This window comes from Dipodomys ordii, unplaced genomic scaffold (genome assembly GCF_000151885.1).
Source record: "Dipodomys ordii isolate 6190 unplaced genomic scaffold, Dord_2.0 Scaffold5, whole genome shotgun sequence".
Classification (NCBI taxonomy): Eukaryota; Metazoa; Chordata; class Mammalia; order Rodentia; family Heteromyidae; genus Dipodomys; species Dipodomys ordii.
The window spans coordinates 22933171-22951662 of record NW_012267221.1 but is presented as its reverse complement, the minus strand read 5'-3'; the positions used below and the strand labels follow the sequence as shown (position 1 = coordinate 22951662).

General features: G+C 39.4%; 1 protein-coding gene across 3 annotated transcripts in view; it reads right to left on the bottom strand.

Annotated features, from left to right (window-relative positions):
• Window positions 1-18492, bottom strand: part of Rapgef4 (Rap guanine nucleotide exchange factor (GEF) 4) — a 270298-nt gene that overhangs the window by 107156 nt on the left and 144650 nt on the right. For all 3 annotated transcript variants that reach the window (XM_013030059.1, XM_013030041.1, XM_013030050.1), the window contains 2 exons: window positions 3746-3799; window positions 3326-3432 (listed from right to left, as the gene is read on the bottom strand). In XM_013030059.1, the coding sequence (XP_012885513.1) occupies window positions 3326-3432; window positions 3746-3799 (161 nt within the window). The remainder of the gene's footprint in view (window positions 1-3325; window positions 3433-3745; window positions 3800-18492) is intronic.

Here is an 18492-nt window from a genome sequence, read left to right as displayed (position 1 = left end):
TTTAAGGGTCAAAGAAGCACCTTCGTATTCATTCCAAACCAAAAGGATCAGTGATGGAAAGCATTTCTCTTATAACTAGACAGTTATCCATGGGTTCCATGTAGCTGGTGGAATTGCTGGGTATTCTCACTTTAGATCTGACAGTAAACATCCAGCATAGTGATCGGGATAGACTTTGGCCCCCTACCACTGCAGATATCATGAGCTGAGGACCTAGATGGAGAGTGTGGAGCTGGGAAATAAAGGTCTGGGACAAGGAACTCAAACTCCAGTGGATTCTTCCACCCCCATCCATCATTACCAACAGATCATTAATTTATGTCATAGGGTGTGGAACAGACATAACACCTACATTTCAGGGATTTAAGGAAGAGATTGTGGTTTCTGACTTCCAGTTTCCATTTTGTGTCACCAAACATGACAGATTTAATGAATTTCCCTAACATAAGTCAGTCCTTCGGAAAACATAATCACATCTTAAATTAAAGAAAAAAAATCTTTTAAAGGAAAAGGTTCATTAGCCAGATTTTTTATATTCACTTAATAGGTTAAAGAGGTTAATCTAAAGACATGTGACATGTAACATTTTTAAAGCTTTCTTTAAAATTGTAACCGATCCTGGCACCAGTGGTTCACACTGGTAATACTAACTACTCAGGAGGCTGAGATCTGAGGATTTGGTTTCAAAGCCAGCCTGGACAAGAATATCTGTGAGCCTCTTCTCATCACCAAAAGCTAGAAATGGCTTAAGTGGGAGAATGCTAGTCTTGAGCAAAAAAACCTCTGGAGACAGTACCCAGGCCCTGAGATCAAACCTCAGGACCAACACAAAAAATATAAATAAAAAATAAATGCTAAGTGAAATGAACCCCAAGATAGGGACACAAGAGATTTTATCTTTCTTACTGTTCTTGTTAATGTACTTATAAGGTACTATGTAATGTTTTTGTTGTTTCTTTGTATGCTCTTTCCCCTGTTGTCACTGTATTTGATTCCGGTGTCCTGCATCTTGTCTATACATTTTTCTGATTTGGGAAGGGGAAGGGAAATAACAAAATGCTGAAATAAGGATGCAGGATAACCCATTGTAACAACGAGATGTACAAGACACTATGTTGAAAACGAACTTCACAACTTTACGGGGGGAAGGGATGGTAGAGGAAATACAAAAACAAAGGAGGGAAATGGACTCGTTACCTTGCTCATGTAACTGTAACCCCTCTGTACAGTATCTTTACAATAAAAATATATATTAAAAATAATAATAAATAGAAAAAAATAAAATAAAATTACAACTGTAGCAGCCACAAATTCCACAAAGAATCAACTTGCAGGCTGGAAAATAAGATTTACAATTGGAACCATAAAAACATATTGGATAGTATGAACCTAAAAGGTACAGAGGACCATTCTGTCCTAAATACAGTGTGTCTCCTAAGAGAAATGTGCTGTTATTCAAGATCTGGTGTTTCTCCAATTCCATCTTATTTTTATAAGTCTATAAAAAAGAGGCTAGCCTGAATGTCACAAACTGTGACCTTGTGATTTGTGACATCAATACAAGCAGAAAAGAATTTCACTTGCATGGCATGTAGAAACAGTGATCCACGCAGGAAGGATTTGGGATAGCTCCCCATCTCTGTAGATGGTGAGGTACAGACACAGATATGCTACAGGGTGACGAAGTATGGATTCTTTTATAGGTTTCATGATAGCTGGTTCTCCCTAGAAAGAAACACAGCCATGGTAACTTTAACTTTTATTGTAGCTCTTCACTGTTCTTATTTTGTTTATGTGAATCAAATGGGTTCTCACTCATGGTAAGGTTAATGGTCACTAAATGATAGAGATAGAGATGATAGAGATGATGATAGAGATCTGGGTCTGAATCATGGGTTCAGAAAGAGAGAGTGAAGGCTGTGTGTGGTGTTTTGACCATTCTTGGTCTTAATATTCCTTGAACTGATAAAAATCAAAGGTAAGGATTAGGCCCAAATTTTTAGCTCAACATTGTTCAGTCATTTCAGAAGGTTCAATTAGCCAGAGTCTCAGTTTTCCTTCTTGCTTTGCTCTTCTGTGTGTGTGTGTGTGTGTGTTTGTGTGTGTGTGTGCGTGTGTGCGTGTGTGTATGTGTGTGTGTGTGTGTGTGTGTGTGTGTGCATGTGCATGCATGCTGGTCCTGGGGCATGAACTCTAGGCACTATCCCTAAGCTTTTCTGCTCAAGGAGAGCAGTTTATCATTTGAACCACAGTTGTATTTCTACCTCCTCTCCCACCTTTTAACACCCTTATGATTATATTGTACCCACCTAGAAACACCCAAAGTCCCTAATTTTATGCTTAGTCATACTCACAGGAAGAGAGATCCTAGATTTGTGAGTTGGACAAGAAATACTAGAATTGGTTTGAGCTAACCCTCTTCTGTCATGTAAGAATCAGTATCTGCCAGTCTCACAGGCCTGTGCTGATGATATGGGAGAGAACTATGGAAAGGGCTTGTGGCAAGTGTTCAAGCATAAATAAATGCTTAGTAAATGCTAGCTGGACATAAAGGCTTTCCTAAAAACACCAGCAAAAAGAAATGCAGAATCTTTCTCCTCATTGTTCATCACAATTAAACCAATGTCTAAGTAAATTAGTCCAGACTGACTGCTTAAAAAATTAAGAATATACTCAAGAGCTTAACAAGGATCAAACAGACAAGATCAGTCAGGTGGGGGCTAGGAAAGTGGCTCAGTGGTAGAGCGCTTGCCTTGCATGCATAAGGCCCTGGGTTTGATTCCTCAGCACCACATAAGCAAAAAGAAAAAAGCTGGAAGTGTCTGTGTGGCTCAAGTGATAGAGCGCTAGCCTAGAACTGAAGAACAGCGCCCAGGCCCAGAGTTCAGGCCCTACAAGTGGACCCCCCCCCAAAAAAAAGATCAGTCAGGTGCTAGTGGCTCAGACTAAAATCATAGCTACATATGAGGCAAAGATCTGAGGATCATGATTCAAAACCAGTACAGAAACTCTGGGCTGTGTTCATCTCCAATTAACCTCCAAAAAAGCAGGAAGTAGAGGTTGGTTCAAGTAGTAGAACACCAGCACTAAATAAAAAGGCTAAGCAAGAAGACAGGGCCTGAGTCCAAGCTTCACTACGTGGGTGTGCACACATACACATGCATGCGCATGCACACACACACACACACACACACACACACACACACACACACACAAGATCAGACTCAGAACCTGGAGGCACTACAAAGTAGGTTGAAGCATATTTGCTCAGAGTTTACTACCTAAGAATCTGAAGGGCCACAGCCATTAGCTTTAGCACACATACCTGTATGTCTTTAAGTGGTATTTTCTGTCTCTTATCATGTGAGGTGCTCGAGAGAGAATGGCATTTCGTAAGATTTTTCCAGCCCTGAGGATCTTCTCTGAAGGGACCTGGATTTTCAGGTAGAAGAAAAGGAGAAGAAATAAAAGGAGTTAATAGAAGCAAAAAAAATGTGATGAATCTTTAAATCACTTTCTAATCTGAGTCTGGCTAGAAAAACATAACTCACTCATACATATTTACATTGTTCGCCTGTGTGACATGTCACTGTTTTATGCTGAGAACTGAGATGCACTGAATATTTATTGTCTCTGGAAAATGGATCAGAGGTGTCTTGATGTGATGCCATGACATCTGGACCACCTCCAGTGGTACTTAAGAAGTGAGCTTGGAGGGCTCATCAACCCACCTACATCCCATTACCTTGGTAATGGTGTTAGCTGGACGAAGAGGAACGTGAGGTTCAATGAGAGGTGTCTGAAAAATAAAATGTTAAGGCAAAAGAAAATTAAACAAAAAGTTCAGTAAAGAAAATTATGGGTTGAGGGAATAATAAGAAATATCAATTTTTATGAAACTCAAAATGGAATTAAAAAAATAAGAGAGAAAAGCTGCTTAAAGAACTTGAATGTGTACGCATTCAAAGGGCAAAATTAGACTATTCAGTTTGCCAGCATTTAAATATAAATTATTAAAAATGAAAAAAACAAACATAGGAATGATTAGATGTTTGTAGGCTTAATGAGAAGGGAATAAATGTCTACTCAAAGCACAGCAAACATCAGAGCAGTGGGGAAAGCAGAGCAAGATAAACACAAACAGATTAAAATGACCTATCTCAGATGATGAGGATACAGATTACCTTAGGATGGAAATGAATTTTCTCATTTTTTTTCTGAAATTTGTACTTTTAGAAGTGTGTGTGTGTGTGTGTGTGCGCACGCGTGTGTGTGTGCTCGTGCACATGCACACGCATGTGCATGCTTGCTCATCCTAAAGCTTGAACTCAGAGCCCAGGCGCCAACCCTGAGCTTTCCTTGCTCAAGGCTAGCTCTCTATAACTTGCTCTACTTCCAGCTTTCTTTTTGAAATCTACTGGAGATAAGAGTCTCATGAACTTTCCTGCCTAGGCTGGCTTCAAACTGCAATCATCAGATCTCAGCTTTCTGAGCAGCTAGCATTACAGGCATGAGCCACTAGTGCCAAGCTAGAAGAAAAGTTTTAATTTTCAAATGTAGTTTCTATGGTTCTGTGCACTCAAGTATCTACCACTGAAGCTGACACTGTACTTTCTTTTGCAAAGTTGTATATAGTTGTCAGATCAGCCCTGAGCTCTTATTAATACCCATATTCTTCAGATGGAGGTGATAAATCTGAGTCTGAGGGAAAATTCTTGCTACTTAGCTATACAATTGAGCCCCCTAGCCTTACCCAGACCCTTTTCCTTTCTCTGAAATATCTACTAATACCATTTCCAAATGAGGAAGAAACCTAGTCAATACAATGCTGCTTATGCAGCTTCTGAAGGTAAGATGTAGTTTAGTTCTTATAAGGTTTCAGTAGACAGTAGCCCCTACCAAATGCATACTGTAATGGCTCTCCAAAGATGTTTATGTCCTAACCCCAGAACCTATTAATGTTAGGTAAATGTTAGGAAAATAGCCATTGTGAGTATGGTTAAGAGTAAAATAGGGATATTTTGACCTTCCTAGGTAGCCCCAATGTAATCATAAGGGTGTTAAGAGATGGGAGATGGAGGCAGAACAGTGTGAACCATAGAAAGCATCCTGAGGAGAAACTGGTCAACTCATAGGCTTAAAAGATGGATGAGGCCAAGAGCCAAGGAATGTAGGCAACCTTTAGACAATGGAATACGCAAGTAAATAGATTCTCCTTTGAGCATGTACAAGGAATACAATGCTACCAACACCTTGATTTTTTGACGCAGAGAGACCTCTGCCAAACTTCTAAATGAGAGTCTGAGAAGGTTATTAACATATATTCTTTCAGACCATTCAACTTATGGTAATCCATTACAGTCATGACATAAAATGAACAGTGAGATTATTATGCTTTACAATATCCCTCCACTTTTTGCAAATAGAAGTAATTTATAGTGAAAATACATTGATAAGTTTTCTTTCTAATCCTAATTTTAAAAAGTGCATAACCTATGGGGGAAATAAAAGTCAGTATTAGCCCGGTGCCAGTGGCTCATGCCTGTAATCCCAGCCACTCAGGAGGCTGAGATCTGAAGATCATGGTTCAAAGCCAGCTTGAGCAGGAAAGTGCATGAGACTTATCTCCAATTAACCACCAAAAACAGGAAGTGGTGCTGTGGCTCAAAGTGATAGAGTGCTAGCCTTAAGCAGAAAAAGCTCAGGGACATCCCCATGGCCAACAAAATAAATAAATAAATAAATAAATGTCAATATTAGTTTTAAACATTTTACTTGCCTAAACACAAAAACACATGTATATGTGTTTTATCAATAATAAAATTCAAGTGGAAAGAGAATACCCAACTTGAGAAAACAGAAATTCCCATCAAAATCCCAATGAAATTCTTTACTAAGCTAGAGAAAATAACCCAAAAATTCACCAAAGACCTAGAATAGCCAAAGCAATTCTAGTCAAAAAAGTAATGTGGGTGGTTTCACAATACCAGATCTCAAGCACTACTACAGAGCTGTAATAACAAAAACAGCTTGTGTGGCACAAAAATAGAAGTTCAATTGAACAGACCAGAAGACCTAGAAATAAAACCATATACTTACAGTTATCTGATATATGATAAGGGAGCCAAAGATATACAGTGGAAAACAGCCTCTTCAATAATTGGTGTTGGGAAAACTGGACATCTATATGCAGAAAACTAAAAGTGGATTCCAGCTTGTCACCAGGCACTAATATCAGCTCAAAATGGATCAAAGACCTCAATGTCAGACCTTAAAGTTTGTAACTTCTGCAAAAGGGAGTGGAAGAAACATTTGAACTCATGGGAATAGGCAGAAACTTTTGAAGAGTCCTAGGGGCACAGCAATAGGAGAGAGACTGAACAAATGGGATTACATTAAGCTAAAAAGTTTCTGCACCACAAAGGACATAGTTACTAAACTAGAAAGACAGTTAACAGATTAGGAGAAGATCATTACCAGCTATACATCAAACAAAGGCCTAATGTCCAAAATATACAAGGAGCTCAAGAAATGAACCCCTCCCAAAGCTAATAAATCAATCACTAAATGGGCAAAGGAGCTAAGGAGAGACTTCTCAAAAGAACAGGTAAGAATGGCAAAGCAGCACATGAGGGAACACTCATCATCCCTGGCCATAAAAGAAATGAAAATCAAAACAACTCTGAGATTCCATCTCATCCCAGTTAGATTGGCCAACATGGTGAATTTGAACAACAAATGTTGGCAGGGATATGGGGAATAAAGAACCCTATTACATTGTTGGTGGGAATGTAGGCTAGTATAACCACTCTGAATAGCAGTCTGGACATAGATCTTCCCTACCACCCAGCCATACCATTCCTGGGAATCTACCCTGAACGCCATGAGCCAGGATACCATAAAGACACTTGCACATCCATGTTCACTGCTGCACTATTCAAGATAGCCAAGTTGTGGGAACAGCCCAGATGATCTACAATAGATGAGTGGGTTCCAAAATGTGTTACCTATACACAATGAAATTGTACACACCCATGAAAAAGAATAATATAACATCATTTTCAGGGATGGACCTAGAACAAATGATATTAGGTGAGGTAAGTCAAGCACAGAAAAACAAATGGTGCATGTGTTCTTTCATATACAGAAGCTAGATCTGAACTACACTGGGATATAATAAATTATACAGATCTCTAGACATTCACACACGGTGAGACCAAAGGAGAGGACATGCTTAGGAGAGGAATGTAAAGGCATAATGCCTATGTGCATCTGATCACACAAAATAATATTTATCAAAATGAACTCCAGGAAATAGAAGTGAGGTTTTTTTTTCTTTTTTGCTGTTTCTGTTTCCTTTTCATCTTCTTTCTTTCTTTCTTTTTTTTGTTGGTCATGGGGCTTGAACTCTGGGTCTGGGCGCTGTCCCTCAGCTCTTCAGCTAAAGGCTAGCACTCTACCACTTGAACCACAGCACCACTTCCAGTTTTCTGAGTGGTTTTGTTGGAGATAAGAGTCTCATGAACTTTTTCTGCTGGCTTTGAACCGTGATCCTCAGATCTCAGCCTCTTGAGTAGCTAGGATTATAGGCATGATCCACCAGTGCCTGTCTTTGTCTTATTTCTTTATGTATATGTCTTTGGAAGTATAAGGGGAGGTATACAAATGGAGGGGCCAGGGGCAAACAAATGCAGCAATGGTACTCACTGGACACTATGTTGCAAATGAACTATACAACTGGTGGGTAGGATGGGAGGGGAAAACTGGGAGAGAAGGAGGTAAAGGGTGACATTCCCCAACAGGAAATGTAATCTTTGCCTGATTTATGTAACTATAACTCTTTACCTGACCTACATAACTCTGTTTTTAGCATTTTCAAATTGAAAAACAAAACAAAACAAAACAGCGTATTTGGGCACCAGTTGCTCAGGTCTGTAATCCTAGCCACTTGGGAGACTAGAAGATTGCACTTCCAGGTAAGCCTGGGTAGAAAAGTTTGTGAGACCACCTTCTCAATGGAGAGGTGGACATGGCAACACTTGTATGTTCTCTCAGCACCAACAGAAGCCTAAAATAGGCAGATTGTGGCCTAGGCATGGACACCTGAACAGGAAAGAAGACATTAATTTGAAAATAACCAGAACAAAAAAGGGCTGGTGGCATGGCTCAGTGGTAAGAGCACCTGCTTGTCGGGCCCTGTCAAACTCCATACATGTGCACACATGCATACATGCATACATATGTAAAACCAGCATAAGTGAGAAATAGATTTGTTCAGGATGGCTGAAATCTCATTGAACTTATTCACTTGAAACATTTCCATCATCACAATGGCCTGCAATAGATCCTTTTCCCCCTTGAAAGGCCTAGAGCACAACTGTTGAGCATTGCTAGTCATTTAACAACCCACTGTACAACCAGTTTAGACTAAGACTTGTCTATCAGGTCCAATGCAATGCTAATAAAGACAAGCTTTGTCCTAGAACAGCCTGTGTTCCTTGTAGCAGACATGTTGATGGGAAATATGGGTACACAGTGATCCTGTTCTCCTACCAAAGCCTTGAAGAAGATAGAAATAACCACTTGCGACAATGTTCAAAATTGCCAGGCCATCATTTAGCAGGGGGCTGGAAATAAGCTAAAACATACTGAGCATCCCTAGGCCTGAGCTTCAAGTTCTCCTGCATCCTGTTTCTAGGAGACACAGGTGGATTTGCATGTCTAGGAATCTGCCAGTTTTGGATCTGAACGCTAAAAGCTTCAGGTTACGTTGGAAAATAGTAATCAAAACCCACTTCATCTTCTTGCCTTGAAAAAAAGAAGTCTAGAATAAGTAGATGCTTGTGAGATTATATTACACTTTTTCTTTCCTATAAAATATTGGTCTTTTAGTTGGGGGCAGTGGCTCAGACTTGTAATTCCAGCTACTCTGGATATAGAGATTGGGAGGACCATGGTTTAAAGCCAGCTTGAGAGGCCTACAGGAAGGAGGATTGTAGTCTCAGGCTAGCCCTGTGAGACCCTATGTGAAAAATACACAGGGCTGGGGTATAGTTCAAGTGGAACAGCACCTGCCTAGTAAGTTCAAAGCACTGAATCCCAACCCAGCACCACCACTTCTTGCAATAGTCTTTGAGAAGCTGGCTGACCTAAGGATGGCAGGTAAACATTTGGTTTTGGTAGGCTCAATGAAACATTCTTTAAAGATGACATCCTCTTATTTGGTCCTACAGAAATGGCTATATTTGCACAAATGCAAGTCAGTGGTACCCAGCTTAAGTTTACTTCCTTTTGGGGGTCTTTGGAGGCTGAAAAAAAGTATTACTAAGGCAGAGAAAGCATCAAGCTTCAAGCAGAATTTTGCCTTTGATGTGCAATTTCTAAAGACGTATAGAAAGCATGCACAAGGTTGTTTTTGGCCAGGTAATTCTAGGAACAGCCCCAGGCTGAAACTGCTTAATTTGTTGTAAGGCAGCAACCTGGGAGCCTCCTCAGAAGCTTTAGGTTTAGAAGCAACACCAGGAAGGGGTACTTTAAGGAGGGGGCCATCTCATTATTTAAATAAAACTGCCAACAGACACATGCCAAAGAAACAAGCAAACGTGATTTTGAAGGAATAGGAGATAGCCTTTGAAACAGCTATAACATTCTGCTAGGTAGGTTCCTGTACTCTGAGAACTGTGCTGGACCTTGCAGTTCTGTGTTGAGACAGTATCTGGATAGGCAGGTGCTCTCCCGGGCAACAGCCTCTGACCAGCAAGGCCTGTTCAGGAATCCATATGCTATGAGAGGGACTACATCACTTTGGGATCAAATTCTTTCTTTCTTCTCTGGCTTCTCTTGGCTTTCAAGTGAATTTCCTTTTGAGAATTCCTCCTTAGCTTCACTATGAAGGAATGGTGGCAAGAATTACATTTTATGAATGATTAGGGTAGGCAGGAGGAAAGACAAAGCATGCTGAGATTAGTAAGAATTCAAGGAAGAAAACCAGCCTGAGAAACAGGCTTTTACACATCTGCCATATTTTTTGTTTTTGTTTGTTTTTGTTTTAGTTTGTGCATCTACTTGCTTTATCAGTCCTATTTTTTTTTTCTGGTACTCAGGGCCCTGTGCTTGCGAGGCAAATATTCAACTATTTGAACCAAGACCAGAGAGCCCTTCCTTTTTCTTTCCATTTTTTGCTTTTCTTTTTCTGATAAGGTCTCACGTTTACTCAAGTCCAAGCTTTAGACTTGGTCCTCCTACCTCGGCCTCTTCAGTAGCTGGGATTATAGACATGAACCACTCCATCTTGCTTGTTTATTGAGATAGGATTTTGCCTTTTCACTAGGCTGGACTTGAACTATGATCCTCCTACTTTCAGCTTCCACATACCTATTCTTTTATTTTCTTTTATTCTTCTTTTTTTAACTGGGAAAATAGGGGCCAGAGACATGTAGAGAAATACTTGGGTTCACTCAACTAGTAACTGAGTTGAATCCAGATCTAGCTTGCTCTAGTGTCTTCACTGCAGGTACATAACCCATCTCACCCGACCTTTTCTTCTAAGACAGCTTGGCTTCCACTTTGGAAGAGTGCCTTATCTGTTTGACTAAGGTGAGTGTAAGTCCTTCTAAGTTACAGGCATCAGACTTGATCTTGACCCACAGAAATTACACTTTTGGGGCCCCATGCATTGGGCTTGATCTGGCATGACTACTGAAAAGCAACTTCATAAGATTAAAACATTTAGCTTTGAGGAACTGTCTCATGAGGACTAAGATAAATATACCAAGAGGAAGAATGGCAGTAAAATCCACTCAGGAAAACAGTAACCTCTTAGAGTACTGTCCACAGGGGAATTCGACGTTGAGAAATGGTTGATAGATGGTAAAAAGTTGGGAAACCCAATGGACCACTCCAAGCTAACTCAAATGCTAGCAAAACAGGAAGCCCTGGGAAGAGGGTGACACCAGGCTCCAGCCAGTTGTCTTGGTGGACACTGGGAGTTGGTGTTAGGATCTCCTATTTAGCCTCCACTGGAGATACCATCCGCCCATTGCCAAGGGGGAGCCAGGTTCCCAGCCTGTCCATTCGCCTTTTAGGCAAAAGCTTGAGAATTAGGAAAAGAATTTCCGTTTATATGTGATTAGGTTAACCAAGAGAGAAGCAAGCAGTATGGTGATATTACTGAGAATCAAAGCAAGCAAACCAGTCAAAAGACACAAGAGAGCCTGCGAAAGATAATATGGAGAGGAGAGCTAAGAGACACTCTGCCGTAATGCATAGCAGAGGAGCAGGAAGGGTAAAGAAGAGAGCTGAGGGCCCAGTGCCAGAGTGGTGACAGGGGCCCTCAGACCACCCACAACATGAAGTACTCTGCTCCTCTCACCAGCTTGCCATCCTGTGGTTTCCAGGCCTGCTCCTGGCTGTAGACAGGAAGAAAGGTAGACAGGAGCTACCTTACAGCAAGTTGTGTTCATTAGTGACTGGTTGGTTTCCTAGAACTGTCCCCTTTTTTGACCTATTGCCAGAATGCATGCATCACAAAGAGCCCTACAAGAAATGCAGCCCTCTCTGATTAAATTTCATCCATTTCAACACATCAATCATGTGCTGATAAAAAATTCTTCCTTCCTACCTGGGCATGAAAGAATCAAACCCGCCTGTGAAAATGTGATCCTAAATGCTAAGCAGGGAGGCAGACAAAGGCAAAGGCATTCTGCTTTCTCTCTGCTTTTCTTGGCTGTCTCCCCTGAAGACTTCCCCCAGGATTGACTGTAATTGGTTTTTGTTTGTTTCTGGAAAGAGGATGCTCTTTCTACTGCTTTTTATTATGTTTATATTACCACTGAAAAGGAGAGAAAGTAAGGGAATATGCTCCTTTTGGCATCAGAACCAATTCAAAAATACTAATCAGGTGACAAAAAAATAGGAATTTAGCCTCCATTACAAGGTACACAATAACTCCCTGGTAGATTATAATGAGGTATAAAGCCCTGTAATAGGCCTCATGAAAAACCATATTCAGACCCTTTTGAAAAGGGGATAATTCTTTTTACTCAAGTATTTGCTCACAGAAGCCTTTTGCAAGGCCCAACATCTTAAGCCAAGAGACAAGAATAACAGGCTAGATTGGGAACATGACGCTCATGGCAGACCCTGGCAACCCAGTGTAATGAAAAGCCATGAGATCCCACATCCAATGGGACTCAAGGATTTCATGAAGGCCTTTAGAGTATGAAGCAGCAGGGCCTGAGGCTGAAGCAAGGGACTTGGATAGACAATATACCTGGTCCAAATGAGCTCTTGATCTTGGTGGGCAAGATGAACTCATCTTCAGTGGGTTTAGTCTTGAGCAAGACCATCTGGCCCACAAATACATGCTAGAGCACCATGGATTTCAAATCTCTTTTCCTTATTTCTGATGAGGAAATCTCTACAGAGATTTTATTTAGTTATTTAGTTATAATGAAAATGGTATTCTTTTAGGAGTTATTTTCCCTTGTTTTGAGATTATACAAATAAAGCCTAGAAATGTCTGTCTCATTCTTATAATTATCACAGTGCCATCACTCTGGACTGACCAGATGAAATGAAATTGAGAACCCAAGTCAGAGATGACTTCGCTACTCTGAAATAACTACGTAAGTTTTCCCATTTATGAAATACTGGAAAAATATTTATAGGCTTTTTTTCCACTTCCATTTATTTTTTTTCTCCTCCAAATTTTTCCTAGCTCAAAATGGGCTTTCAGATGTCCAGTTATGTCCAGTAAAGAGCTTGAGAATTTTTACTTCTGTCCTGGTAATGTGAAAGGCTAAACCAAGGAACAATGACTTCTCCAATGTTCCTCAGAGAGCTGAGCAGAAGAAACTGCTAGTCAGAAATCTGGAGCGACAGGAGCACCCAGAATCATGCTGAGATTGGTTGACCTGAAGCAGAAGCCACATACAGATATAGTAGCACTTAAATAGCTTTATGATGCAAGCTGAATTGGACTAGCTTGAGAGTGAGAAATCCTGGGGTGGTTCAGTTGTAGGTGGGTCCCACACCTTTGAGAATTGTAGCTGTTTCAGTCTCAGCCAGTTCTCATAGTGAAGAGACAAAGAGGGTACCTTGTGGCTTTTGCAACAGGAGAGAAGTAGTAACCAAGCTGATATGGACCCAGGGTATTCTCCATAGCAGAGGCCTACTCTCCAGGGAAAAGATTTCACTGGAATGTTAGTCCATCTGGAAAGAAAGTTCTCTGATTCTAGCCATCCTGTATCAACTAAGGAGAAAAAGGAAGCTAAGGTTGTGAGGATTACACCCCAGGAACACAGGCCCACTGGCAGGACACTTCTCTTCCTACAATTAATATGTTAGTTGTGAAATGTTATTTTAGGGAATTGTAGGTAACAAGAAAACACATATTGAGTACTATAAGCAGAGAGACAGAAACTTAAAGAATCAAATTCCACAAATCAAAATCAGTGTTGCAGAAAGGAAAAATGACCTTGATGGGCTCATCAGTAAAATGCACATAGCCAAGATGAGATTCAACAATCCAGAAGAGAAATCAACGGACACTTCTCAAACTGAAATGGAAAGAGAAAAGTATAATAGGAATGTGCACCCTTCAAGAAAAAAACACTAAAAGAATGATAAGACAGTTACAAAAGGTAAAACATAGATGTAATTGAAATCACATAAGGAAGAAGAAAATAGGGAGAAGAAATATTTGTTTTTCTTTAATGAATTTTATTATTCGCAGTCCAATGTGACACTTGGAAAATTAAAAAGACTTTGAAAACAATAGAACAAGATAGCACATGGGTTCAAAACAAAAAAATAAATTATCTCCAAAATACCCTAATCTCTTCATTTATTTATTTATTTAATCTTTAAAGTATCCCTTATGACCCAGCCATACCACTTCTAGGCATCTATCCTGAACAACAGGAACCAGTATACAAGGACACGAGCACCTCCATGTTTATTGCAGCACTGTTCACAATAGCCAGGATATGGAAACAACCCAGATGTCCCACCACAGATGAATGGATCCAAAAAACTGTGGTATTTATACACAATGGAATATTATGCAGCCATTAGAAATGAAAAAATAATGGCATTTGTAGGGAAATGGATGGAGCTAGAAGAAATCATGTTGAGTGAGTTAAGCCAAGTGCAAAGAGACAAATGGCAAATGGTCTCCCTGATAAGTGGATGTTAAATTCAAAATGTTAGGTGATATGACAAAATTAACAGGACTAAAGAAACAAAGGACTTCCACTCATCTGGCCAAATCACTACTAAATAACCCCATGCTGTTGATCACATATACGGTATATATGTGCACACTGGAGGGAAACCAGGAGGAAGATACAGAACTAGAGGGAATCAGGGAAAAATATACAACAGCAGGACCCATCAGCTGCACTGGACATTGACCAAAATGAACTAAGCAACTCAATGGCAGCAATGGGAGGGAGGGAACAAGTGGGAAAGAGGGAACAGCTAATGCTATACAAAACAAAAGAAATGTACGTATCACCCAATGTGGAAGAAATAACTGTATTGCAAAGCTCATAGAACTCATAAATGTTATAGACCATGACAGACAATTTGTCCTCTGAAAGTTAGAATGTGTTTGTGACTTTAACTAAGCTTCACTATCCCACAATACTGTGAAATTTGGGAAATTATGTAACCACTTAATCACAATAAAAGTTTTGAAAAAAAATCTTTAAAGTAGTTGTACACAGGGCTTTCAATTCAACATGTCAGTTTGTGAGTGTAATGCACCTTGATCAATGTTACTGGTAGGAAAAGAAATATTTGAAGCAACAATGGCAAGGATCTCTCAAAAATTAATGACAGATTCCAGAGCACAGATTCAGGAATCTCAGACAACTCCAAGTAGAATACATGAAGACAATAAAACCCAGAAGTAGGCATACCAGATGCAAACTGATTAGAAAATGTAATATAAAAGAACCCTCTTGGAAAAAGCCAGAGGTGGGGAAAAACACCTAACCACAGAGAAACAAAAATAACATTTGCACAGGAATTCTTGTCAGAAAGCATAGAGTATAATAGTTATAATGTTGGAAAAAGGCTGGGTGCTGGTGGCTCCTGCCTATAATCCTAGCTACTCAAGAGACTGAGTTCTCAGGATCATGGTTCAAAGTTAGTCCAAGCAGGAAAATCTGTGAGACTCATCTCCAATTAACCACCAGAAGGGGAACTGTGGTTCAAGTGGTAGAGCATCAGTCTTGAGTGAAAAAACTAAGTGATAGTGCCCCATAGCAGCGTTGAGTTCAAGCCCCAGGAGCAGCAAATGCAGGCATGTACACGTGCACTCGCGTGTGTGCGTGCGCACACACATACATATGTTGGAAGAAAAAGAAAAGAAACCCACTTCACTAACCTTAACTGTATACCCAGCAAAAATAACTCAAAAGTGAAGAACCTCAGTACTGTACACTTAGAAACAGTATAGATGGCAAATTTTAGGATACATATTTAGCACAATTTAAAAAATGTGAAGGAGAAATACAAACTTTCTCAGACAAACAAAAACTAAAGAAAGTAATTATTAGTAGCTTTGCTATGCTAGAAATGCTAAAAGAAATTCTTTAGGAAGAAGGAAAATGTCAGGCCAGAAACTCAGCTTTATATAAAGAAAGGAAGAACATCAAAGAAATAATAAACACAAGCAAATAGTATCATTTTTCATATTTATAATTAGTCTAAGTGATAACTTTGAAGTGAAAATGGTAGCAAGGTACTGATTCTAACACATAAATCATTATTACAAATCACTTATTAAAATTCAATCAAAATTAAAAATTTTAAAGTTAAAATTAAACAGTTAAAATATATGGAAGTATATTTGGTATGCTAAGAGATAAAATCAAGTCATGTAAAATTCTCAAAACCAAACATGGCAGAAAAGGAGAGAAAGAAAGAAAGAAGGAGAGAGAGAGATAGAACGAAAGAAAGGAAGAAAGCAAGGAAAGAAGGAAGGAAGGAAGGAAGGAAAAAAGAAAAGAAGGAAAGAAAGAAAGAAAGGAATAATATCAATAATAACTTTAAATGTGACTTATCTATATGCACAACTAGAAAGATTGAGATTATTTAACAATGTGGACGCAACTGGATGCCATCTCCAAGAAACCTACCCTGTAAAAGGATAGAGAAAAGTACCCTATACTAATACTAATTTTAAAATTGTATTGGTGTAGGTGCATTAATTTCATGCAGAGAAGACCTCAGAACAAGGCAAATTATTATGAATAAAGAAGAGTGTTGCATTTTTATTAAAAAAAACTAAAGCAAAAAGAGCTCAAGGGTGACTCCAATGGTAGAGATCTTACCAACCAATCAGAGACATAATAAGTTCAAACAACAAAAACAAAACAAGAAAAATTCTAATGTCTTGGCGATCTTTTCAGATCTGAAAATAAACATCTACCTCATCCTTTGCACATCTATGTGCAATTTGAGAGCTGCATGGCATGTTTCAAGTTATTCTAATTATTTATAATAAAGCATTATAGTATTTCTTACATGATTTTTTAAAAGAATGAAAGTATAGTTCTGCAAACATATTTTGTTGTAAGTCTTTCATAAATCCTTTGGACATCTGCACAGAATGTGTTAACTATTTCCTAAAATTTGACGTCTTTGCACAGTTTAAATGTAATGGAAAGCAATGTGCTGAGAGAGGACCCCGGAAATCAATGTATCCAATTTTCCTGGCATTTTATGTTTTTCAGGTCCCAAAAAACATCTGCTAAAACACAGCATCTCAAAACCCTAAATGTAGTAACGGCCACATAGGACACATTAGAATAGGCTAGAATTTTCTTGGTGTAAAATAACATTGATATTTTAGGGATAGAAGGGGTCAGAGAAATAATCTTGTCATTAATTCATGACTTGCTCTTCCATAGTGCTGATCTTCCCAGCACAAGACTACACTAACAGAGCAAACTAAACCGAGGACATGGTTATGTTATCTACGATCTCTACAATTTCACCATTCAATTTGGTACCATTAGCCATGGGGCAATATATCTAAATTAATTAAAATGTAAACATGTATTTCCCAAAGCCTTACTGTTGTAGTCTCTAAGGGATCTGCATGCTTCTCCCCATTCCCCAAAACTCTCAACCCCATAGCCAGAACATTCCATAAAAACACACTCAGATCTCTATACTATGCTAAAGTCTTCCTCCTCTCACTCAGAGTGAAACCAAACTTTACACTGTGCAGTATATCTGAGCTAGATAAGCACTGACTCCTACTCTCCCTTCTTCCTGACTACCTTCTTCCCTAATGCCCCCATGGCTCACTCTTTCACTTCCTTCAGGTCCCTGTCCAAATGTACCTAGCCAGACTGGCTACTTTGCATTCTATACTCTATTGGATATATACCAGACTAGACTAGATAGACTAAACTAGACTATAGACTAGTATACCATTCCCATCCCTGCCCAAATCAGGGCCCCTTCGCCCTCCTGTTACAGCTCCAGGCAGACAGGGACTTCTCTTGGCTCACTGTTCTGTCTCTAGCTCTTGGCACACAGAACTAGTCAACAAATATGTTATGAATAAATGGAAAGATTCCTTCATTAATTCATTAATTCATAGCAGACTTCATTTATTGGGCTCAAAGATAAAACTGAGGGGCTCACTGGAATATTCTGATACAAGCAGAATGTTAAGACTTGTGCCTGAGACTTATTCACAGGGTGATGCATGAGTGGTGCTATGTTCTTTTGACTTGTGTGTTTCTAATGGACCATGTGTCTGAAAAAATAAGGTGATTCATAAAACCAGTGGTTTAGAAGTTTTAACACTAACACGAATCTACACTAATCACATGAGGAGCTCATTAAAATGCAGGTTTTGATTCCACTGGTCTGGAGGATGACTTGAGAGTCTCCCTTTCAGCCGGGGCTGTAGATGCTGGTGGTGTGTAAACCAGTTTGAATATCAGAAATTCAGTGATACCAGTTGTTGGCCCTAGAATTTCTTAAGTGTTCATTGAAATGTACATGGTTCCTGAGACTGGACTAAGTTGATGTTGGTGGTACTGGAGTTTGAACTCAGAACCTTTGGGCTTGCCAGTCCTTTTGTTTTAGTTACTTTTTGAATGTGGTCTTGTTTTTATTTTGCCTGGCCAAGTGTTGGACTACAGTCCTACATATGTCTTCTACGTCGTAGCTGGTATTCATGGACATAAACCACCATTTCTGACTTGTTTCACCATCTTTTTTTTTTTTTTTTTTTTTGCCCAGGTTGACCTCCTGATCTATCTCCTGATTAGCTGGGATTACACATTCTTGCCACCATACTTTGCCTTTCTTTACTGTTTTGAATGCTCAAGTATCTACACAAAAACTAAATGCTTACAATTTATAAAAAAAAATTAGCCTATAGGACTTGTATTTGAAAAATATACTTGGGCTGGGAAGGTGGCTCAGTGGTAGAGCGCTTGCCTTGCAAGCCTGAGGCCC